The 26,592-nt window shown below is 30.4% G+C and overlaps 1 protein-coding gene and 1 long non-coding RNA gene across 2 annotated transcripts in view; both read left to right on the top strand.

The window, feature by feature from the left end:
• The first annotated feature begins 12,608 nt into the window (after positions 1–12,608).
• Positions 12,609–17,267, top strand: LOC106688275 (vesicle-trafficking protein SEC22a). Its single transcript, XM_014432667.3, has 6 exons — positions 12,609–12,933; positions 13,018–13,181; positions 13,265–13,441; positions 14,794–14,918; positions 14,993–15,061; positions 16,936–17,267. The coding sequence occupies exons 1-6, from the start codon at positions 12,752–12,754 to the stop codon at positions 17,134–17,136; spliced, it is 918 nt and encodes a 305-aa protein (XP_014288153.1). The 5' UTR covers positions 12,609–12,751; the 3' UTR covers positions 17,137–17,267.
• Positions 17,268–24,260: 6,993 nt separating this feature from the next.
• The window catches only part of LOC136795814 (uncharacterized), a 12,333-nt gene continuing 10,001 nt past the window's right edge, over positions 24,261–26,592 (top strand). Inside the window, exon 1 of the long non-coding RNA XR_010843495.1 lies at positions 24,261–24,327. This is a non-coding gene — a long non-coding RNA (uncharacterized lncRNA). The remainder of the gene's footprint in view (positions 24,328–26,592) is intronic.

Here is a 26,592-nt window from a genome sequence, read left to right as displayed (position 1 = left end):
TTCACTTTTCACTTACTTTAGGCATGTTGTAATACATTACTTTAATCAAAACTTAATGAAGTAAACAATAACCTGTCGTATTGGAATGAGAAATTATAAAACAAGTTGTTCAGAAAATCCACTAGGAGCTCTTAGGTATTTAACATGACTTTAACTATTTAAGCCCTATGGCTGTTCACAATCCTGTACTTATGTACAATACTTATGTACTTACATTCAACATGGTAAAACATTTTACATTTAACACATCATGAACACCCCGATTATTTGTCTAGGTAATTAAATTAACAAGTGATAAAAATTCAAGAACGAAAGTTGAATTTATAGGTTAAGTAATATTATTTATATCTACAACCTACTCTCGTGATATTTAGGTTTTCTATCGTTTAGCCTATCTTTAATTAGTTTCTTTTTATAATGAAAAAAATAAATCGAACAAATAAAAAACAAAACAAGCGTGTGGTTTGTTGTTTCCTTTCTTTACAAAGTTTTTGTATAAGTATAAAGTATGCGGCGAATCAAACGTGTAGTTCTAGCACGATACCTAATACATTAACAATCAAAACGGACTAAACATACTTACAGACGTCTAAATCACATCTAAGCGTCTACTAACAAGCTTTTCACTATCTGACAAAACATTAACACGAGGATTTACGAATTCGTTATCCATTTATATGAAAATTATATAAGCTTTTACTACAAAAAAAGGAGGAGGGAACCCGATAAAAGATAAAAGAAAGATGGATGAGCTAAGCAGGTGTAAGGGGCTTCTCTCAGGTACAGAACTTTTTCTCACCTGTTGATTTCCAGGTAGAGTCGACTCCCAGTAGATTAGTTGAGCACACCTAGGAGCGGTATTTATAATCTATAGTAGTTCCAGATTAGCTTCTATGTATATAAATAGTAAAAAAAAAGTATCTTTTTTTTTTTACTGTTTATATCAGAACGTTTAAGGGTTAAGTGTCCTAACTGAATATGTGAGATGGCAACACTACGTGGGCAACACTGACGAGAGAGAGATGCGCGAAGGTTACTTTTGGAGCTGTGATTGTTATAGTTCGAAGAAGAATGTTTGTTCGAGTTTGTGGAAGGTGTAATATTTGTTTTTTTGGCGTGTACTGACTGGATAAACTCTTAGTTACTACTGAGTTGTAACCTTTATATCATGATTGAAATTATTGTTCTAAGTCAATAAAGTAAGTTGTAATTAAGCAAATATAATATTGAGTTCTAAAGGTATTGTTCATCCTTCATCTCTCTTATTTTTCCATTTAAAAACTATTAGCCACTTACAGTATACATGAATTAAGCATCTCAAAATAAGAAAAAACTTCAATACGAATATTTATCCGTTTACATTTGTTTTGGAGATATATACGTTTATATATTTTTATTGTTATGAACTGTTTATGTTATAATAAATAAACAAATGTTCCAACTGCTTTATAAACGAAATGTAAACATTAACATCCATATTAAATGCTGCTCAAAGTGATTACTTTTAACATTAAGACAGTTTCGGCATCTTCCTTCCAAAGCAGCGGTGGTCGAACGGAACTGGACTCCAGTCTGTAATGCACTCCAGAACTGACACCGCTGGATTTTTTTGTTTCGGGTCCAAGAGCCCTCCGAGGTCCACGCAGCCTCATAAAGTGACCCTTCATAAGTTGTGGATTAGAAGGTCTCGTGGCCATCTTCTTTTCATGCGCATCGAAAGATTCTCATGAATGGAAGAGGAAGCAAGGCTAAAAGCTAGAATGATGTTTTGTTACCTACTGGTAGTAGGTAATAGAACATCAATCTTATCAGCCCTAACGAAGCCGTGCAAAGTGGGTCGAAACGTTGGTTTACAATAAATAGTTTTCTTTTACTACTTTTATACCTTCATTGACCGGTACCCGAACTATCTTTCTTCAATTTAAATTGATAGTTGTTGATACTAATAGAAGATAAGTATATAATATTGTAGAGGTAAGAATTAAACAAAATATTAAAAATCAGGTATTGACATCTAAATAAAGAAATAAACATAATTAAAGATGCGAAAGAATATGTAATTGATATTAAGTTATGCATGTATGGAAATATGTAAGTCATGATTAACCCTTTCACAGTGTGACAAAATTTCGAATTCTAGTATGGTTTTTTCATGTTCAGAAATACTACAGCATGTAATAAAAAATGTTAAAAAAATGATTTTATATGTACCATATTAGTAATTAGCCCGTGTGATAGATTTTATAATCCAGGATACATAAGCCAATGTCCCTATCCAGGCAGTAGTATCTAGTTTCCTTCCTCACTTGTTTTCCACTTATTCGTTTCGAACAGCACACTACACAAAGTCCAAACCGTTTGGCCTCTTTGGCAGTTGACAGAATAATATCAATAAAATATCTTTCTGTCAATCGGAGCTGTATGTTGAGGAAAGTCTACCAACTTTGGGCTTGGTACTTCCTTGTAGTATTTTGTTATTAGTTACAACTAATGAAGCACTAAACTCTAGTGCGAGAGATTGTGTGATCGGTTTCTAACCCGACGACAGACTGAATTCAAAACTAAACCACGTCTTCTTCTTCAGTTCTAATAATCTTAGAATACAGAAGAAGCAAAGAATCTAATCCTAGTCTTAGATCTCTTTAGTAAACAGTTAGAAGGCCTTACTCTGCCCGTGCATGGCACGAGATAACCTGAATGCTACTTGACGCACTGCCCAAAACTGTCACGAGATAAACTGTCAATGGGTTAAAAATATAAAAATTGTGAAAATAATTTAATTCAATATAATGAAAGGTACTAAAGAAAACGACAGACAACTCATAATTTACATTTTCTTCCGCACCTCTAGTTATGTTTATTTACTTGAACACAGTATTTTGTAATTGTAACGATTTTACGAAAAAGTTGCGTCGAGTTGCTCGTAGATAACGTCCGAAACGGTGCAGTGTGCCAAGTGTTAAGGCAGATCTACATGTTGGCCACTTGCCGTAAATCGGAGACCAGTACAAACGCTCGGTAAACAAAGGAATCATCCAAGCACCTTATCCACATGCTAGTGTTTTTCAGAGGCAAACATGGCGGACGTACAAGTTGTAACAGCCATTGCACTGGTAGTATATTATTTTTATTACAAAAAAAAAAAAGAAAATGAAATACGATTAAATGAAAGAAACCGTCAAATACGACAAAGATGATGGCGGATGACACCAATTAAACAAAAATTGGACCTGGTAAGCTTTAAATTCAACTTTTATTTTAACTTTCATAAATGTGCTGTTGTTAAGATTGTAAAGATATATTAATTATGTTCATTCTTCTTCATGTATAAAGAATTAACGTATCCAGTGTTGCGTTATTGAAGTTTATTATATAGTATAGTATAGCTATTTCGGCCTGTGGGACTCAAAGTGGTGTAAGTCATTTTTTACTAATTCATTAGGCCAGATTACACCAAACAACACCTTCTAAAGGTGGATCCACATGTTGGCCGCTCGCCACGGATCGGAGGCTCGTTCAAATGCTCGGCAAACAAAGAGCGGGCCATCCACATGTCAGTGTTATTCAGAGAGGCAAACATGGCGGACGTAATAGTGGTTTCAGCCATTGCACTTGGATTGTATTATTTTTATTACAAAAAAAGAAAATGAAAGGAAATTAAATATAAATAAATAAGATTAAATATAAAACTTATTATAAAAAGTACCAACAAACACCTTTAACCTCCTAACAGCTCTCAGTTGTAACTAGACAAAGAACAATGGTGTAGATGCTACACGAGCGCTCTCACGAACCCCTTTGATCTCTGTCCAAAAACCGACTCTCGACGGCTCGGCAACGAGCCTAGGCCAACCAAACCGAGCCACCCATCCACATGCTCGCGTATGTCTAAGTTCGCCATGGCTCGGCCAACATGTAGAGGCCCCTTAAAAGTTCTCAGTTACAGCTTAACAAAGAACAATGGTGGAGATTCTACACAAGCGCTCTCACGAACTCTCTTTGATTTGTGTCCAAAAACTGACTCTCGACGGATTGGCAACAAATTTAGTCCAACTTGTAATAGGCAAGCAAAATAACCCATTCACATACTCGCGCTACGGCTAGAGTGTAGAAGTACACAAGATTTCTTATTTGTTCTGACCGACATCAAAGTAGACGAATTCAATCAGTTGCAAATCGGTATACAAACAGGTGACCGAAAACACATGTCCTCAAAGTGCCGCCTGATTGGTTGACTCGGAGGAACAGGTCCTGGATTTGCAATGTTAATTGGTCAGATCTGGCGGGAGCCAACAGCTGAGCGTGGGCTAGTGGCGCCAGGGCTGCCTACGTGGGGGCTCCTTGCATCACATCTTCTTATTTATTAATTACGATAATTTACATTTTATTTCACTAAAAGACTCTCCTCTCTTCATGTCTATTCATTAACGATTGTATTTAACTCTCTCCGTTCCGATTTAAAGTCACATCTTAAAAAAAAAAAAAAAAAAAAAAAAGTAAAATTGAAAGAAAAGATACATTCCGAATAATGGAGTCGACATTTTCTTCAAAGAAACATTCCATAATTGACAAACAAAACACTATAATTACTCAATTATGTAAATTTTATTATTCAAATAAGTCTATTATTAATTCCAAATAGATCTGCATTATAAATATCAGGTTGTGAACAATGTCTCTGCGTTTTATGTTTCGATATAAACACGAATAAACCTGTTGAATATAACACTTGTACAAATGTTTAGTAAACAAAGGAAACGACAAACGTCACTATACACACACTTGTGTGTTCTTCAGACTTTTATCAACGCAATAAATAAAGGTAACATACGAGGTACATGATAATTTATTTGTTTAAGTGATTTGACCACTAGGGCCATTGACACTGAATTTACAAAGTTAGTAGATTACAAATGACATATTCACAAAGTTATAAAGTGAGAGTTACAAATTACAAATTTACAATTAATATTACATATTTACAATTACATTTTACAAAGTTGCAATTAGATTTGATGTAGTTAGTAAATTACTATATTAAATTTTGCATCCACTTATCTATGCTGGACAGTTAGACTATATGTGATCATAAATATTAATGATTTTTAGAAAGCGAAAAAGTTTTGTTTATTTGTTGTGGGATCTTCTCTCAACATTTTCTGTAAATCTGAAGAGAACCGGTGTGGTTCGTGAGCAATACATTCAGCGAGAATATGCCTAACAGTGAGATCGTTTCCGCAGTAGCGACACATCGGTGTATTTTTTTTTCATTAGATGATCGAGGGTGAGTCGAGTATGGCCTATCCGAAGACGGGTTAATACCACATCTCCTCTCCGTAGCAGATTCAAGTTTCTGGTTGGACGTTTCACTGTCTGTTGGACCATTCTTAACTTGTTGTCTCTCGTGATGTACTATTCGTCTTGCCACTCTTGTCATCCAATTTCTTTGATCCAAGAAATAACACCTTTGCATGTTGATGATGTTACGGCTTGACCTGTATTTATAGCTAGTCTGCCTTTTCATTCCCAGTGATCCCACAATGACCTGGCAGCCATGAAAACAGGTAGCAGATAAAAATTCATAGAAATGGTACAACATAACCTATGAATTCAACCTTTGTTCTTGAATCTGTATCAAAAACTTATTAATTCAATTACCTAGACATACTTATCAATTCAGAAATTTGGATACAAATCACACATAAGGATGTTGGGGGCTTTGTCCAACTCTTAACAGAAACAAAAATGAACTCCGTTCGCTAATAGGTGTTCTTACAGGTCATTATAAACGGCATCTTATGTGGCCTTATCAAGTCAGTGTTTACCAGAGATGCAATTACGGCAGACGTAGAAATGGTTTCAGCCACTGGATTGTATTATTATTATTACAAAAAAAAAAAAAAAAAGAAAATGAAATTACATATAAAACTTATTAACAAGTAACAATAATCACCTTTGATCTCCTAACAGCTCTCAGTTGCAACTAAACAAAGAACAATGGTGGAAATGCTACACGAGCGCTCTCACAAACCCCCTTTGATCTGTCTCCAAAAAACCGACTCGTACCAGCCAAGTCAAGCTACCCATCCACATGCTCGCGCATGCCTGAGTTCGCCACGTCTTGGCCAACATGTAGATTCGCCTTTAAGATTTGTGTTCCATATCACAGCCCTCGAAGAATGGTGTCGTAATTGGAGGGTTAAGATTAATTCCAACAAATCCCATCAAATCACCTTTACCCTTCGTCGTAAACCTTCCGACTGCCCTACAGTTTCATTTAATAATGTTACTCTTACCCCTGTCGAACAGATCCGCTTCGTTGGACTACATTTGGACAAACGATTAACCTGGAATCCTCACACGAGACTGAAAAGACAGCAAACTGCACGTCGATTTCGACTATTACAGCACTTACTAGACAAGGGGTCTAAACTTCCAACACATTACAAAAGACTGATGTACATGACTGTAATAAGGCCAATCTGAACATCTGGAGTTGAGCTTTGGGACTCCCCTAAACCTTCGAATTCCTCTCGAATTCAATCCTTACAATCCAAAATCCTTCGTAAAATCCTTAATGCTCCTTACTTCGTCACAAATAAAATCATACATAAAGACCTTAATGTTCCCTATGTAACCGATCTAGCCCGAACCAGATATCACTCCTTCCATTACAAACTCGCTAACCACTCAAACCACTAGTTTCTAACCTTGCATCCTCTTTCATTCCTGACAATCCTCGGAGGTGCCTGAAAAGAAGATGGCCGCGAGACCAGCTAATGTCATTAGATTGCTTATTTGAATAATGAGTTAATTTTTCTTTTAAATCAGACAAAAATATAAAACTTTCAACTTAAACAGTTTCTTAGTTTTTATTTATTTATTTTATTCTTTTGGTGGCGCCCCAGGTTCTAGAAATAATTCCATGATTGGCTCCAAATGGTCTTGGTGATATAAATAATCTGAAATCTATTCTTTATTAGAACGTTTTAACTAGAACAGCACAAACACCATCTGTTGAATAGTTTTTGAACTATAATATATCTTTACAGAGATAAATAAATAAAGTATGTTTATTAATATTTAAGAAGACTGTATTATATCTTCTTTCATTGTGTAAATGACTCAAAATTAATATGTTAATATTTATTCGTTACTTGAACAAAAAATTCCATTTTATGACTATTGTTATGTTTAAGATGATTTTAAAGTATAGATAAGTTGTATTTAAGCTAACTTCCATATTTATTACAAATAGAAATGAATGGCAAAGTATAAATGCAAATACTAGCTATCATTTTGACTATACATACACTATCTGTTGGAAGGTTTTTGAGTTACAACTTGGTCCTAAAAATTAAAGGTTTATTATAGAAGGTTGGATAGATCACTAATAAGTTAAGCTTATATTTTATTGAGTGTTGAGTTTCAACCTCAAGTGTTGGGGCCTTTATCAGGATGACTATGGCAGAGAGTTCATCAAGAGTGGAACTACATTTGTATGTAATGTAGCACTCTGACCTAGTCATATCTTCAATGTACCATAAAAATAAATACATAAATTTGATAAAATGAATGTTATAATATATACTAGTTATAATACTAAATAATTTAAATTCCTGTTACTTATTGTGTGTCCCTGATCCACAGTTACAAGAGGAAACAAAATAAATAATTCATTATCAAACAAAAATTTATTTATTCTTCATTATTAAATTCCACTCCTATACTTTTGAAAACTAATTCATTCAACAATAGTTGAAATTGTTTTCAAATAATTCTTTTTTCATTAATAATTTTAATTAGATTAGTTTATAGTTTTATTCTTGGCAATCAACTTCTTGGTTATTATGCTCTTTTTGCTTTATTTATCTTCTTGTCTATGGCATTTGATAGATGAATAATTGTAATACAGACTGTTTTCTTTTAGCAACTACACTGGTCGATATTGGTAATGTATATTTTAAAATACATTTGGGTTTCTTTCCGAACTTTTATGATTTTGTCTATGGAATATGCTTTAGAGCTAATTATCTTGAATGAGGTTTCATTATTTTTTAAGGCTTGATAAAATGATGTGCATTCTTCAATTATATATTTTATGGATAATGGGGACTGACAGGTTTGGCATTTAGGTTGGTCCTCTTTTGTGATTAAGTGGATGTGTGTTAAGTTGGAATATCCTATTCTCACTCGTGCAACAACCAACTGACCATCTTCTTCATAATTTGATATTTTACGGGATCATGCAATTTGGTACCTTTATGGTTACTAATCAATTTAATCAAATTTCATCACTGCAATACACTCCTATTCTCACCCGTGCAACAACCAACTGACCATCTTCTTCATAATAAATCTTTGAATTGAATCAATTTCAAGTATAATCAATTTCGAATCTGTCAGTCTGTCTGTCTGTAGTCACATCCGCTTCCGATAACCTGATTTTGATGAAATTCTCTGGGATTATGCAAGTTGATAACTTAATGGTTTATTATCAGTTACATCAAATTTTATCACTACAATGCATATGTAAACGAATTAAGCTTGATAAACCTAAGCTTCAAAAAGGCACATTTGGTTTGGTCTAAATTTAGAAAAAAGTTGGTTTAATGTAGAAATGGGCCAATATCAACCTTATCAAAATTCACTACACCTTTTACTTATGCAAATAATAATATTGAGAATTAATTAAACTTTAAAATATGATTTCAAATAGGAAGTCATACCAAAAAATACATAAAAACAACATAATTTTCCGTCAAAATATTTTTAATTACATATATTCAAAATTAGATGGGCTATGTATACTATTTATGAAATATATCAAATAAAGTAGATAAGGAATTTTCCAATATGTGCTTCATTGTTGGAAGAAAAAAGAAAACAATAAATTCTGGATTTTCTTTTCAAAGAAGTTGTTTATATTAATTTGTTAATATGCTGAGATGGAGAAAACTTCCAATAAGAAAATATTATTATAATATACATTTTGGGATTTACTCCATACTCATGTACTATGTATCGTCATATTTGTCAATTATATGAATAATAATAATGTATAAATAAATAAAAGTTTTTATCCATTTTAGTCTAAAAACATTTTTTATTACTTTATAAGCCCGACGTTTTGGCCAATTCGGCCATCCTCAAAGATAATATTAATATAATTTTAGAACAAAATCATTTAAAAAACAACTTCATGCAGGCTATTCTGCCTAGGTCATTTACAACAATCCATAAATTAGGGTAATTTCTAAGATTGTCCTTGAGGGTGGCCGAATTGGCGTTAACGTTTAAACGTCGGAATTATAAAGAAATAAAAAATATTTTAAGACTAAAATGGATAAATATTTTTATTTATTTAAACAATATTAACCAGTCTTAAGAGTTAAGATTATAAATAATAATATGTTCTTGTTGGAAGTTTTTGTCAGCTCAGCAGATTAACAAAAGAAAACAAAAAAAAAAATAATAATAATAATAATGTGAGATACAACTTACCCTATTTCTCACAGTAATCAGGTGCTTCTTTCTAAATGCTCAGTTTCTGCCAAGATATTTAAACACAGCAGTTTCCGAAACGTAAGAAACCATATGTGGACGATGGTAACTAAGAAATTTACTCAAACATAAACTATACTTTTAAATATTACAAATAAATATACTGAACGACGCTCCCGAACCGCACCAAAAAGAGTAATAGAAACTAAGCAAGCTATATTTATGCATATTTATATGTAAGATATAGAAAAAAAAATTAAGACCATTGCACTGCTGTAGTAAAAATCAAAATCAAGCAGTAGACACTTATAAACTAAAAAAAAAAAATAATTCATAAAATAATGCTTTATTATGAAGATAATTTGAAAGAATATTCAAAGTCAGAAAAAAATTATATATAGATTTTTTATTATTTTAAAATATTGAAATTGTGTGTTTTTTATTTTAGTAACACAACTTAAGTAACAATATACTATGTTAATAAACTGATGTCATAGATCACATAGATGACATAGATTACTTAATAATAAAATGAAAATAATTAGAAAAGTTTCTTTTCATCAGTCTTTTCAGAAAATTGATGTTTATATTACTTTTATAATACAATATTGCATTCAATGAATGGATTTCCAAATAAAGTTTATTTTTTATGAACTAGCCCTTAAATATATAAGAAGATGGTCAGGATCTTTTGACCGCAACCCTGACCATCTTCTTATATATAAATTTTTACGGTCAACTATATATACATATATAGCCCTTAAATATTTTTTTGTTTAATGTTACGCACCTTTCTATAATTTTCAAATTCTCATAACCAAAGGTTTAAGTAATTTTCATACATTTTTATTTTTAATACACTGAACTCATTTTTATTTTGCATATTTGAATCTGACAGAAAGTAAACATACATTTTATCATTTTAATTCTCATTTATTTACTAAAATTGTCTTCTATTTTTATACTAATTAAAAAACTTTTATTTGCTATTAAATATCAATAAATACATATTTAATAATCCTTTAACTGGAAGAGTCTTATGGAATTAAAATGGATTTAGTGAATGACACAATTTCTTCCTTATTTTCTTTATTATTTTTGTTATCAAGTTAATAATTTATAAATAGTTCTTTGAGTGTATATGATATATTAGTGTTGTTGTAAGCACATGTTTATGGTTTTGTTGAATTTGTTTTTTAGCAGCCTGAAGATGGGGGAAATCTCCCGAAACGTTGCTGTATGATATGAAATAAACTATTATAGTTTAATAAGGAAGAAATTGTGTCATTCACTAAATCCATTTTAAAATCAATAAATACAAATTCTAAATCCTACAGAATATAAGAATATAATATTTGATTATTATAGTCTATAAAAAAAAAAAGAACATTTTTCCTAAATATTTACCAGTCTGTATCTTCTAGTTTCACGGTGTTTGTCCCAATCTATTATTGCAATCATTCTTGATCAATAAAAAGTATTAGTCAACTTTATTTGTTTATTTTTTTTATTTCAACTGCAATTGACGAAACTTACAACTAAGTTTAAATTTTGTTTATTCTTGCTTACATCTTTTATTATTTGATTACATTATTGGTGGAGCTGCACCAGTTTTACCTATTAAAGGCCAGTCTTATTGAAAATAAACTCTGAATAAAACTAAAAACATTGACTAATCAATAACTAAAAAGTGAAAAAAAAAAGTCTGATTCAATCCCTTAAAACCAATGGATTAGGTTATCCTGTTAGAAAAACGAAATTCCACTAAATCAGTGTTAACGCAATCCTCCAATCTATGTTTCAGCCTAACCCTCGGACGTTTACTCGTCGGTTCAGTGTTTAGAACATTTTAGGGATCAGCTCGTTACTACGCCCTACAACCTTACACACCTATCTAATATGCCACAATGCTATAACCTTAATTATATTCACTGAATGCAATTCCCTTAATTCAGCATTGTGTAGCCTTCTAAATTCTCCCATTAATTCATCCTTTTGTAAGTCCGAATATTTTACATAATATTTCATTTTCGAAAACCTTAAGGCACTGTTCATCCTTGCTTTCTCAATAAACTGATGTTAACCAAAACAGTTTGTTACTTACGAACTGTATAAGATTACATACATTTTTCTCACTTTTAATTTAATTCGGAAAGAACAATGTTCACAGAAAAAAATAATTCATTAACAAAGACATTCTAGAGCTGGTTCATAAAAAATAAAATTTATTTGGAAACCCATTTATTGAAGGGTTTGTTATAATAATATTGTATTATAAATATTAATTCATAATCTTTTGAAAAGACTAATGAAAAGAAAGTTTTCCAATTATTTTCATTTTATTATTAACTAATCTTTAAGTCTTGACACACATTTTTTATTAACATAGTATAACGTTAAGCAATGGTGAACTAAAATAAAAAATTAATATTTTAAAAATAATCGACAATGTATATGTAATTTTTTTCTGATTTTGAAAATTCTTATGAGATTTCTCCAGAATGATTTTTTTGGACTTATTAATTATCACTACTTGATTTAATTTTTACTTTATAGGAGTGTAGTAGTCTTGATTTTGTTTTCTATATTTCATAAATAAATCTAGATTGCTTAGTTTCTACTACTCTTATCATTCAAGAATACAAAAATATAAAAAAAAATCCATAATGTAATGAATAACAATATTTAACCAAATAATAGTTGTTTTCTAAAACTTACAATAACAGTTTTAATTCGAAATAAACAATAATACATTTTTATGGATTCTAAAAAAATAATAATTACTTGTTTTATAGGAACATTAAAGCGCCATTAGAAATACTTTTATGAATTCAGCAAGATAGATTATAAGCCAATTTGTAATCATGAAATGAAGAAAATCTACATTGAAACAAAACATTATAATCATCAGTAAATAACTATTAATGTGAAATAAAATAAGATAATGAATGATTTTAAAAATATGTTTTTAATAATTAATTTAATTTAAATTAAATTTTAATAATTTTTCAAAGAAAGTGTTGTTATAATAGAACTATGAGAGCCATCTATCGGAAGGTGTAAGAAAGTGTTGGGGTTACGTGGCCCGCCCTTTGATTTTGTTGACAGCTGTAGTACAGGTTTTAGTTAGGTTACAAGTCTCGTGTTTAAGGTTTTATTTTGTAAATTGTTTTCCTTTTTTTTATAAATATATATTTTTGAAAAATAACCATACCAATATTATTATATAAATTATATTCTCGAGGTGATGATAATTTATGCCCAAATCGTGAGGACCAACGATGGTTTGCCCTTATCAGCTAACACAGACTTTAATGATGTACTCAATCAAAGTATTAAAGACAGCAAGAAATATGTAAAAATGTTGGCCTATAAGTCGCCGCAGTTACCAGAAAAATGTTCCCTGTACTTAGGAAACGTTTCCATATAGTGAGTTTGGTGAAGTTTCTGATTTGGAATGGAAATGAAATGCAATCAAAATCTTTTTTTTTTATTAATATTCATTTATTTCAGCCTTACATCTTGTCTGGGAATTTCCTATGTTGTTATGACTGAACCGCATTACCCTCCAGCTTTAGCATATAGTTTTTTGAAGGAATTAATGATAGAGTTTGCTCAAAGGTATAGTCAATCAAGAGTTGTCCAAGCAAGGAGACCTTATGAATTTATTGAATTTGGTCAGTATATCTCGCAGACTATCATTCCATTCCAGTTTGCCAATTATTTCTCTCTAACCTCCTTTTTATTAATAATTTTTCAGACAGTGTCATACATAAAACCAGGCTTGCTTTTAACAAGCCACAAAATTTGATGTCTAGGTTGAATTTAGCTGATGTAGAAACAGAACTGAGACTTCGACCACCTCGTCAGTTGGCACTGACAGATATCGAACCCGTGCGTAATGGCTATAGGCCAAAACCAGCCCTTCATCTAGGAGGTATAAAATCAATCAATGAAATTGTGTTTTAAAATGTTAATTAATTCTATTTGTTCCTTATGAAATTCTATTATGTAAGTTAAACAATTACATAACGATTGTTAAGTTTATTTATGTAAATAAATTTGCATACAATTCATGAATTAGAACAATATTCTCATTAATTATAATTTTAAAGTATTTTAATTATTCAAAACACTGATTTATAATGTAATCTAACAATGATTGAGAGATTTTAATTCACTGATAAAAATAAATTTATACTTGGTCTGATTAGAAGACTACAGCCCATATGGTTACTACATTATCCAGAAAATACATTTACATCCACTTGGGCTTTTAATTTTATAAGCATATGTTTATAGAAATTGGTTTTGGAATTTAATTAAGATGATGAGTTCAAGTGTCTGTCTTGTAAATATATATATATGAATGAAACACTAATTTATGAAGAACATTCTATTTTTGAGTTGTCTCATATTTTTGGTTCTCATAGTAGCTTAGTAATATAAATTTCAGTAGTAGTTCAGAACTGTTATTAAAATGTCACTAGATTGACCTATTAATTTTTTTGGAAGACAGTCCGGGTGGTGGTCAATAAAGGTATCAAAATAAAAAGAAAACTATTTATTGTTAATCAAATGTTACAGTTTTCAGGGCTTTATCAGGACTAAATGAAAAATAAGATACAAACATAAGAATTGACAAATCATGAAAATGAAAGTCTTCGTCTTCCTATCTTCTGTACTAATAAATTCTGCTTTGATACATCTTTTTTAGTACTGTCTAATGGCACATCCTCAGAACCTACCCCAACCATTTTGTGATTTTATGAAATATATAATTTATGCATTATTGTATAAGCCATAGAGCTTACTATTTTTTTCCCCTCTATTCTTGAGTTGCTTCATTGAACAACATTGTTATTTTCAATTCTGAATATGTTCGTGTATTCTGAGTATACACAGTTTGACCACTTGAATTAACGCAAGTGTACAAGTTTAGGGGTTAAGTAACTTTAAACTTTTTTTTTAATGCTCCTGCATGGCCTTTTCTGGCATACAGGGTGTGACAGCAACTCTCATCTGTTAAACATGGCTAACAGATGCCAGGCCTACGAAATGAATAAACCACCTTTTGGCATCAGTCGCCCTGGAAGCGTGCCCCCTACCCATTATACTCATTCCTCCAATACAATAAGAGAATCATTGATACATTTCAACTCAAATTGCATGGAAACTTTTTTTCTTCCGGTGTAGACAATTAGCACCGGCATGAATCTCAAAAAATTTCATCTTATAGGTAGATTTGTTGTAATTTATTAATTTTTTTTTCTTGTAAATCTATTACAGTTGGTCCTCATCCAAGACTACAACCAATTTCACCTTTTGCCTGGGTCGCGATGCTCCTTTCCTTTCTTCTCATCTTATTAGGATTTTATAGAGGGATATCCGCTCTCCAGGTTTCAACTTTAGAGGTGATTATAATGTTTGATATATATATTTTTAAAAATTTGTATTTAGTTTTGATTTTACTTTCCCTTTTTTTTAGGAATTTGATGGACCAAGCCCTATTCATGGATTAGTTTACCTTTTAGAAAGTTTTTTCAGAATATACCAGGTATAAATATTTCTACGATAGAAAATTGTCTAATATTAATTCTATTGTTAATATTACGTATAGACATATATAGTTGACCGTAAAACTTAAATATTAGAAGATAGTCAGGGTTGCGGTCAAAAAAGAACAAATAGCTTTTAATTATTTAATGTCCGACGTTTCGCCCCACTTTTCTGGGCTTCATCAGAGCTGTTCAAAGCGATAGATTAAACAGATATTCGATATCTGATAGCGAAACATCGGACATTAAATAGTTAAAAACTATTTGTTCTTTTTTGACCAAATCTTCTTATATTTCTTATTAATATTATTTTATTTATTAAATAAAACCAAAAATTGTATCCAATACTGTCTCAACACTTTATTTCTTACTAGTCCAACGTTTTGGCCATTCCAGCCATCTTCAAGGACATCTTCAATACAAATCTGCTCCTCACATTAATTCACAATTTCTATTGCAGGCTATTAATAAATAGTTTGTTATATGGTGCTATATTTTATATTGTTGATAATTTTATAGAGAAAAATAAATGTTAATGGTTTTAAATTTTAAATAAATAGGTTTGAAATTAGAATGAAGAAAATGACCTGGGCAGAATAGCCTGCAATAGAAATTGTGAATTAACGTGAGGAGGAGATTTGTATTGAAGATGGCTGGAATAGCCGAAACGTTGGACTAGTAAGAAATAAAGTGTTGAGACAGTATTGGATACAATTTTTGGTTTTATTTAATAAATAATTACCTTGTCTCAAAAAATTTTGAAATAATATATTATTTCATTTTTCAATGAATAGAATAAATAATAACTACATATTTGTTATCGACCATGGATATTATATGAAGAGATGATCGGGAGTGTTGTCAATAGAGAACATAACTAAGTAAAGTGAGGTGTAGATAGTTGACCGTAGATTAATGCTTGAAGAAGTTTGTCGGGGGGTGCGGTCAGCAAAGAACAACATAAATAAACAAAACCATGCTGGCATAAAATAAATAAATATGGTTTTGTTTATTTATGTTGTTCTTTGCTGACCGCACCCCCCGACAAACTTCTTCAAGAAATAACTAAGTAAAACTTACTTTATTAATGCCAATATTTCGACTAGAATTTGAGGCCTTTATTAGTGCTATGTGAAAAATATAATTACTACCATAACCAATAAAAAGTAAAAATAATATAATAAATAATATAGGTGGGAAGAAAATGTATTGTGTGAAAGTAAAATATAGGACAATAAAAAAAAAAACAGTATGAGACTATACTAATGTCAAAATTATGAAAGAATGAAAAAATAACATTATGTATACGTATATGAAAATCAAGTTTATGTATGAAATAAATTTATTTATTTATTCATTTATTGATATACGAGTAGATAAGTCTGCTTTATTTTTATAATTTCAAACATACTATAATATAACGATATTGCAGTATATGTACTTTATTATATTACGGTACTGTCTATGATATTAATAATAGCTCATAGTAAAATACTCAGTATATAAATAGATAAAACAATGGTGAATAAAGCTGGAATAATATACTTACTAGCTAGAGATGAAGTTCACAGTCATGGCCGGAATTCCTTAAAAATTTCCTTTTTTAATGAATAAATAATGGCGTGTACGTCTGAACTGTGGCAATAATTAATTTTACTAATCTAATCAGTATCATGTTAATGGATTTCATTCATATTAGTTAATTTCATTCATGTTAATTGATTTCATTCATGCTAATTGATTTCATTCATATTCATTAATGTCATGTTTCCCATTGTGATTATTTTATATATGTATCCATTTGTTTTGATATTCATGTCCTAATACATATTTATTGACTTAAATGCTTTAAAGCATTATTTATTCATTTCAGCTATACCTGTTGGCGTATAATTCAAAATATAGAACTGTAGAAAGCTGGGCGAGTGCGGTAGTACTTCTGTTATGTATTTTTTTTCTCTGGGAATTACGTGATCCTTCTCAGCACGCTGTCTTCGTCGTGTCTACTCTTCTAACCCTGGCTGCTACTCACTTTCGAGAACTGCAACCAATATTACCGGACTATCATGTATAATAATAGTAATGTTTAAGTACATAATGAAAATCAAAAAGTATTTATAAAGTATCCATTGTAAAAAAAAAAAAAAAAAAAAGTAATTATAATTAATTTAATATGAACTTTTTTAAATAAAGAAAAAAAAGTTACAGGAGAAGAATCAAAGTTGACTGCATTTTTACTTAGTTGATAAAATATCAACTCAATTTTTATACAACTAATAAGATCTTATCTAAGTCATTTGTTTTTTGTTTTTTTATTAGTATTAAAACAAAGTAAAAATACGAATAAATATATTTTTATAAATAAAACATTCATTTAGTAGAGTTTTTATTTCCTGCTTCTCTTATTATTTTATACTAATTTAAGTTCATCACTATTTACACAACAAGCAAAAATTGCTATGGATACGATCCAAATTCATGAATGAATCATTGATAAATAAATATCGTATCCATGGCAATTTTAGCTATTAGTTTCAACTATAGCTAATTTTTGCCCAACTCCAGTTTCAAGCATTATCTAACAGGTAGTAGCACTGTTTTAATTAAGAATTATTGTTTCACTGTGCAAAATAAATTTTTTCTCCCTGCCAAGAATATAATAGTTTAACAAAAGGTAAAGAAGCGGTTATGTAATTGGGAAAGATTGGGCTGTTTCCACTTTTCCTTTACGCACCGGATGTATCGATTTTTTTCCTTTATTTATTCATATAATTCTTTAATATTTTGCATTTATCCGCTGTTATTATTGTTAACTATGAGAACTGGTACTGGTTATTATTATAATTATAAAATTAAGCATATTTTATTGGAAGATTTTTTGACAAATACTCATTTTAGCACTGTCAGACTATTTTAATGAGAATAGAACCTATCGAATATTAAATTCCATAAAATTATATGTTGGCTTACCGAGTTTAATTAAAATTGTTAAAGATGTTTTAGAGAAAATCAGAAAACCAAAAGAATTAGAACTTATTTTTTTAATTTTTCAATGTAACCCAAAATCTCTAACTTAGATCTGGGCCCTCTGAATATGATCTATAGCTTATTGTCTGTGTCATGATGTTACATATAGAAGGGGTATTCATGATCTTTAGTTTAACATGTTTAAGCGTGTTAATGGAGAAATATTTCATTATTTTACCATGTTAAAACAATATGACATGGTTGAGAGTATGTTACTAGGTCTGTTAAATGGAGAATGACGTCACGCAACAAACCAGCTGAGCTCGTCACCATTCGTTTGTTATCGTGTTAATTTACTAGCTTGTACTTTGTGTTTTGATTGTGTTAGTATTTTATAATTAATAAAGTAATGGACGACAATAATAATAATGTAATGACAGTTGTCAATTAGCTTATTATCTTGATTCTCTTCTTCACTAGTTAAATGATCAACAAGGCACTCAGTAGCCAAACTTTCAAACAACTTCTACTTTTCACTTACTTTAAGCATGTTGTAATAAATTACTTCAATCAAAACTTAGAAGTAAATAGCATGAAGTTTTGGAAGGAAAGGTTATAAAACAAGTTGCACAAAAAATCCGTTAGGAGCTCTTATGCATTTCACATGACTTTATATAGGGCTGCTCACAATCCTATACTTATAACATTTAATATTGTAAAACACTTAACATTTTACACATCATGAATACTCCTAGAGTAATGTTTTTATTTGTGAGAAATGTAAATAACCTGCCCAGCTCTACCATTTGGTCAATTTTAATCGAAAAATTGGCTGTCTTATCCCAGGTATATGTTTGCCCTAAATATGTAATTTCAGTTTAGTATAATTTTTTGTTTTTTGAGCTAGGCTGTTCACATACAGACCATTTTGGGAGACTTTATTATCTGGACTTAGGGCCCTCAAAATGTGTATTGCCGTTGAAAAATTTAAATAGAAATATTTCTTGATAGCAACACTTTCCCTTACCATATATTTCATATATACATAAGTGAAAGTAAAAATCGATTTGATAGTTTTACTATTAAAAGGTATCATTTTATGATATTTTCTGCATTTTTTTCTTCTGAGTTATTTACATTGCATAATGAACAAGGCATCATTAACAATTGATAATTTTAGAGGTTTCAAATGTGATATATTTTATGATTTTGATGAAAAAGTGCATAGAAAGTGACTATTGAATAACTATTTAAGGATACTGATGCAAAATAAACGCAAGAAATAACAATAATGAAAAAAGAATCAACACCTGAAGATAGACAGATGGCTGGAAATGTAAGGAATGGTTTATTGATGTAAAAGAGAGAGATTGCTGTAAAGAAAAACTTATACTGCCTAAATACATTGAGTTGCTAGAACAGACAGCATACTCATCAATCCATGATTGATACATATACATTACCATGTATTAACAATGATAAAAAAAAAAATTGTTTTCCTTTTGATTATTAGGATGCTGCTATGATTTATTATCTAGAACAGAAGAATATAAATTAATTTTTAGCAATAGAATAAGTAATTCAATTAACTAAACACAAAATACTAAAACGAAAATTAATTAAAATAAAAAAATGAATGAAAGAACTTCATAAGTATGAAGAGAATAATAATAATGATATGAATTTACAATTAACAAATTAATAATAATGAGGTAATGAATTTGTAATAAGTATGGTATCAAGTGAACTTTATTAAAAATATGAATACAATATTAAAATATAAAAAAGAATAAAATATATATTATACAAGATATTATGTATACTATGTAACATGTAGCTAATATAATGAATACAAAAAGAGAGGAGCATTAAAACTAAAGAGAAACTATAGGATTCAATAAAACAAAATGATTTAAGAATAGGATATAAATAAATATCTACGTGTATCTACATTAACAATAATTGTATATATATTTTTTGGTGGGTCTTGAGGATCAGTCAATAATACAACTTTGTTTTGGTGAAATTTCGCAACTTTATTGTTTGCATAGTCATGTCAATTCTCAACCGCAGTGTGTTCTACATTATGATCCTACTACCATCTTCAGGTTTAGGGAAGAGATATACATATATGTATATATATTCAAACAAACAAAATCAGCTATCAACACTTCTTAAGCATTGGAACTGTTAAGGACTGAGATTAGTCCGGTTTTCAAATTCTTTGATTACTTGAGGCTTAGTGAAATTTTTTTTTAAAATATAATGCTTCCGCCTTGTAATTTCAAAAAAAACATGTAGTCGATGTTTAACTGAAAAAAAATAAGTAAAAGACATGGCTACGACCATTACAGATACCTTCTCATATCTGTTTCGTTTATAATTAGCATTGCAAATAAAGGAAATGCATTCTGCATACAAGTCTTAAATGACATATGATATGAAAGATAGAAAAGGAAATAATCTTTATTGGTGCATTGTATGTTAGATACTTTCTTCAGTTCAGAACTTTAAGGATCTTGTAAGTTATATTGGACAGAGAACATAACATATATGTATATTTTTAATTTATTTATTGATATTTACAACTGCACTATATACAATAAGTCAATTTGATATTAGTTATACAATGGTATGATACAGACATGTGAATGTCAATCTACCCATTGATAGAACTATAAAATTTCTTGAGGAGATCTTGAGGCCACCTTCTTTTCAGATACCTAGGGGGATTATCAGGCAATAAAGGAGAAGCCAGGTTAAAAACAAGTGAGTTTGGGTGGTTGGGAAGTTTATCATGGATAAATTGGTGTCTGATTCTGGCCAAATTAGTGACATATGGAACGTTGAGGTCCTGATGGATGACTTGATTTATGACAAAGTAAGGAGCATTAAGGATTTTGGATTGTTAAACAATAATAGAAAAGCTTTAATACAACGTTAGTAAAATCTAAAGGAATATTTAATTGCCAATGTAAATTCTATTTTCAGGTTTATCCATAACTTTTCAGTAATTTATTTAAAAGTGTATTAACATAATTAAATTCATAATTTGATTCTCACATAAAATATATTAATCAATATTTCTACTATTGTGTAAGTTTATTTAAGGTAACTGAGTAAAGTGAAAATTTTTTAAAGTTTTACATACTTTGGTAGGCTATTGGTAATTTAATTTTGAAGATAGTTGATACCTCTTTGTTTTCAAGCCAATTGCATCGGAAACTACAAAATGGAATGAATAAAGAATTTTCTCAAAAAACGGTTCATAAAATTCCACTTACGGTTATTGGCAGTTAAAGAAGTAGTAACTTACAACTTGGGAAATCCAACCACAGCCCGAAGACTGAAGCCCAGGCTGCTGCAGGACATCCTATTATAAATTCTGTATTTATCTATTTTTATTAAATTTTAAAGTTCTTACTAATAATTTATTTATTTTTTCTCTACGTCTTTTTTTCAAACTAATTTTTTTCCCCCTTATAAGAGCTCAGTAAGATATTTTATAAAATCTATGAATGTCATTGTTTTTGTTATTAACTTTTCTTTTGTTTCTTTTTTCTCTGATTTTAAGAATTATTATTTTTATCTATTTTATTTTATTTTTGATATATATGTATATTAATTCAGCATTATTATTATTCACAAATGTTCAATATGTGCAGCATTGTAATTAATTAGGGGTGTCTTTTGTATGAGACTTACCTCTCCCTTAGACTTACTGCCTAACTATGGTTGGGGGTCAAGTTCTTCATTTTGTGGGACCGCCACTCAATGAAAAAAGTCAACGTCCCAGGCCGGATTCGAACCGGCACCGCCAATAGACATCAAATTGGTAAGACTGTGTCTTAACCACTGAGCTACGGGTGGCCCCCCCCCCTTAGACTCTTATTAGTTCTTTTTAATTTAATATATTTACTAATTAGTTATTTGAGAATAGTTTATATAAATAATAACGCAACTACAATCGATCCAATTTACTCTCAACAAAGTTTATTTTAATTCTCCAATGTTTAAATTCTCCAACAGGCTCCAGAGCCCTCAGGGCTGATTCGTGGTTACAGTGAAACTGAAAATAATTATCTACCTCAGCCAGATTCGAACCTAGGTCCTTGAAGTTAGTAGTGCAATGCCTTATCACTGAGCTACCCACTCCCACTTTTTTTAATATATTGTAATATGCTCTTTTTGAGTAAATAGTATATTTTGATGTATAAAGGGTTTTTAATATGTTTTATTTTATATATCATTTTAAGATTGTTAATTTGTTTTGTTTATCCAAAAAGCAAGCTAACCAATTTTCATTGTCTATAATAAATTCGTGATGCAAAGCAAAACCAAGATGGCGGTACGTATCCTTCAAAAAGTGAATCAAGGAGAATCAAGGCCATGTTGAGCAGATTCAAATATCATAATAACTATTATAACTCTTCCCATCATAATTGAAAATACAGTAAATTTAAGAAAAAATAGAAGTCAAGAAATAGTGCTAAAGAATAATATTCAGAAAGTAAATTATTTGCAAAAATCCCTAACTGTTGTGCAATAATCGATGTTTACATGGAACATCGAGGCAGGTTTTGGTTTTTGAGATTCATTCGTTGTTTGGGTGCGAAGGAGAAATGATGTTTCCTGGATGAGGAGGTCCTCATCAATTTCTGTCCAGCTAGAGTGGACAGTTTGAAAAAGGAAGACAACCAAGAAGAATAGGGGACTCTGAGTTTGGATTGCTTGATGAGAGGACGTCCGTCGGCTGGAAGCGGGAAAGATTGGAAGCCATTGTTGTGAGAGAGACATAGCTTTTTAGAAGGACTGGAAGCCATTTTGACAGTAGGACATAGCATTATAGAAAAGAAGATACCAAGAATCATCAAAAGAAGAGTTTATGAAATTGGTTAGTTTTGTTATAACTAAATTAAAAAACACATGTGTAAAAGAGATATTAATTTAATTAAGTGTTAATAGTAAAAGTGTCTGTTTCTGATTGCCTAGAAACCCGCCCTGAGATTAAGAGTCTTTTATAATATAAAATTTGAATAAAATTCAATTATCTATTTAATATTAAAGTTTTTAATTTGAACCCAAGTTATCTCTTAAGATATGAGAATTTTAGTTATAAAAAATATTAAATTCCATTCATTTATATCTTAATAAATTTTTGAACATTACAATATTGTGCCTTAAATTTTGTCACTTAATTTCCAAACTTTTAAATAATAATTACGCTAGGTACAAAATAGATAAATAATTTTAAGTTGAAAAGAGAGGAAACTGCACGTCGATTTCGACTATTACAGCACTTACTAGACAAACGGTCCAAACTTCCAACACATTACAAAAGACTGATCTACATCACTGTAATAAGGCCAATCTGGACATATGGAGTTGAGCTTTGGGGCTCCAATCCAAATCCTTCGTAAAATCCTCAATGCTCCTTACTTTGTCACAAATAAAATCATACATAAAGACCTTAATGTCCCCTATGTAACCGATCTAGCCCGAACCAGATATCACTCCTTCCATTATAAACTCTCTAACCACTCAAACCCCCTAGTTTCTAACCTTGCATTCTCTTCCATTCCTGACAATCCTCCGAGGCATCTGAAAAGAAGATGGCCAGGAGACCAGCTAATGTAAAATGTCATTAGAGTGCTACCAATAGGTAGTTTCACAACACGCCTGTAAGACTCCAATTTAACTTAGATCAGATTTACTAAATGTATTATAAGTAAAAAAAAAAAAAAGTTAGTTCAATAGTTCATGACACAACCTTTAGGATATTTGAACAAAAAAAATAAATTTTGCCATTAGAAAATTTTAATATTTTATTTTAATATTTTAAACTCAGCTGATTTTTTTTTTTTTTTTTTTGGTTCCTATTATGGGAGGGGATATTTCATTTTACCCCCCCCCCCTCCATGAATCTCCCTACTGAATTTTATCGATAAGAATTCAAAACCTTCATGTAGAATCAATACTATCTATTTTAATGTACCTCAGTGCCAGATAGTTTTAAAATTATTCAATTTTATCACCTCATTTGTCTTAGATATATGTTAATTTTTACAGTAATACGGAAAGCTATCCACCTGATATGAAATTCGTTCCCTTGTTAAGTCGGAACAATTCTACATTAGTGATAATGTCAAGAAGATAAAAGTTAATTTGAATTCTAGTATATGAGAACAAGCATTCTTTCCCCATCTTCTATGTGATTCGAACACTGAGAGAACCATGGTCAGATTAATCATATTCCTATTTGTCTTGGGTTTTCTACACTGCGTCTCGGCCGCTATTTGTAAATACTGTTCATACTATTAATTTTAACATAAAATTTATTATATATTAAGTTTTATTAATATTTATTTGTTTTTATAAAATTAGTATTGTATATGTTATAAAAGAGTTGTCATATATTTATTGGTTATACGTATGAGCGCTGGAAGAGGTGAGCTGAGGGGAGATTTTGGCTCAGCCACGGCTCCCCAAGAAACTATGTGACGTACAGATGTCTATTAGCACTCAAATTAAAGCTATATAGGCGACAGTCGTTATTAAAAGTCAAAAGAACACACAAGCGTGTGCATAACGATTGTTTCTTTCTTTACCAAACATTCGTACAAGTCTGGGATTTGCGGGATCTGGATCCACCATGTCAAATACATTAATAATCAAAATGGATTAAACATACTTTTCGACAATGAGATCAATACTTTCAGACCAAGAGAACTGAACCCGATCCATACCATAACTGAATAATATTAGCCAAAGTTGTGTATATAAAATCCTCGTAGTACCCACATTATTGGGTAATACAAGGATTTATGCTTATTTTTTATTCGTAAATCTAACCCAAAGTCTGAAACTTCTTTAATCTCTAGATGTTTAACCAGAAGAACGCTCTACACGTTCCATTATTTCCATAGCGTAGCCTTTGACTATAGCATGACTAAACCACCTTATCTGGACTGATATCAACACCTTATAGTGCCACCAGGCAATCAAAGGGAGAAGTACATAGAATACATTTTATGTATTATATATGTACAAAGCGCTAATTATATTTTAATGAAGGGTACGAAAAAAAATTTAAACTTAGTTCAGGACAGTCTTCTGTTGTTTAAATGTTTAGTTTAGATTGTTTTAAAATGTTACATATGCAATAATGTTTTTTAATTGTAAGAAATTTAAATAGCCTGCCTGGTTTTGATGTCATTTCTAATTTATTCCTAATGTTAAGTATCGATATTTCTAAACATAATAATAATAATAATAATAATAATCTTTATTTATTCTGGGATTGATCCCTTTAGAATAATTTACAGGCGTAAAAATTAGGCTTTAGAGCCTTAGAGTAAATTACAAAATAGAGATTATAAGATGTCATAAAATAAAATAATACAATAAATTTAAAAATATACAATTAAAGAACCATAATTAACAGAATATATAAAATAATGATAAAACAAATAAAATGAAACCATTTGTCATATCATAAAACATAAGATGACTTCTGATAGTAAATAAAAAGAAAAAAACTGATAAAAAATCAAATACAATTAAACTAAAAAATAAATGAAAAGATATAATTTCTGCTAGTGTACATATTTACAATTATAAACGAAAATCTAAGACATAAAATACAGAAAATATATAAAGCTTTTTTAAAACTTTCAATGGTTATTCTTCCGGAATTGGGTGGACAGAAGGTTGTCGAAGATACGGGATTTGAAGATTGGAAGGGTGTTAGAACTACGTATAAAGGAGGGAATATATTCCATAGGGAAGAGGAACGGATGAGGAAAGATCTACCAAAGGCTGCGGTTCGATGAGCAGTTACATTTAATTCTGAAGGCCGTGAGCTGTGTGAGGATATCTGAGATGTACGATGGACGGCAGGATTGGTTAACTGGATAGAGGAAGGAAGCAAGAAAATATTTACGACGGAAGGAGGGGTAAAGCCACTTCAATTATTCATAAAATTGGGTGACAGAGGCATCCCTGGGGACCCCAAAGATGAATCATACAAAGCAATTATTTAACCGTTTTAATTTTGCTTTGAGTCATAAGCATATGATGTTAATAACATAAGTCATTAGTTAATGATGTTATACGTGCTAACTCTATTTTTATGGAAGTCACACTTCAAAAAAATATATATTATTATTATTTTTATTCTAATTATATTTTTTTCATATACAATATTATTTAATAATATTTCTAATATGAAATTGGTGAATGACACAATCTTCCTTATTTAAATATAACAATTTATTTCACATATAACAACGTCGCTTCGGGATTATCCCCCATCTTCAGGTTGCTATAAAACCAAATTAAACAAAATTTAAACATATGCTTACGACATTACTACTATATCATATATTCATCAAACCTATTTACCTGATAAACTATTTTATATGTAATGTATAGATAGTTGACCGTGGATGATAAATGAGGAGAAGATGGTTGGGGGTGTGGTCAATGAAACACACATAAGTATAATTAACTTATTTTAATGTGCCGACGTTTCGGCTAGAGTTTCTAGCCTTCTTCAGGGCTA

This window comes from Halyomorpha halys, unplaced genomic scaffold (assembly GCF_000696795.3).
Source record: "Halyomorpha halys isolate HHAL.00 unplaced genomic scaffold, Hhal_1.1 Scaffold1097.1, whole genome shotgun sequence".
In the NCBI taxonomy this organism is placed as follows: Eukaryota; Metazoa; Arthropoda; class Insecta; order Hemiptera; family Pentatomidae; genus Halyomorpha; species Halyomorpha halys.
Note: the sequence above shows the minus strand (reverse complement) of the source record. Positions and strands in the feature narration are given on the sequence as shown.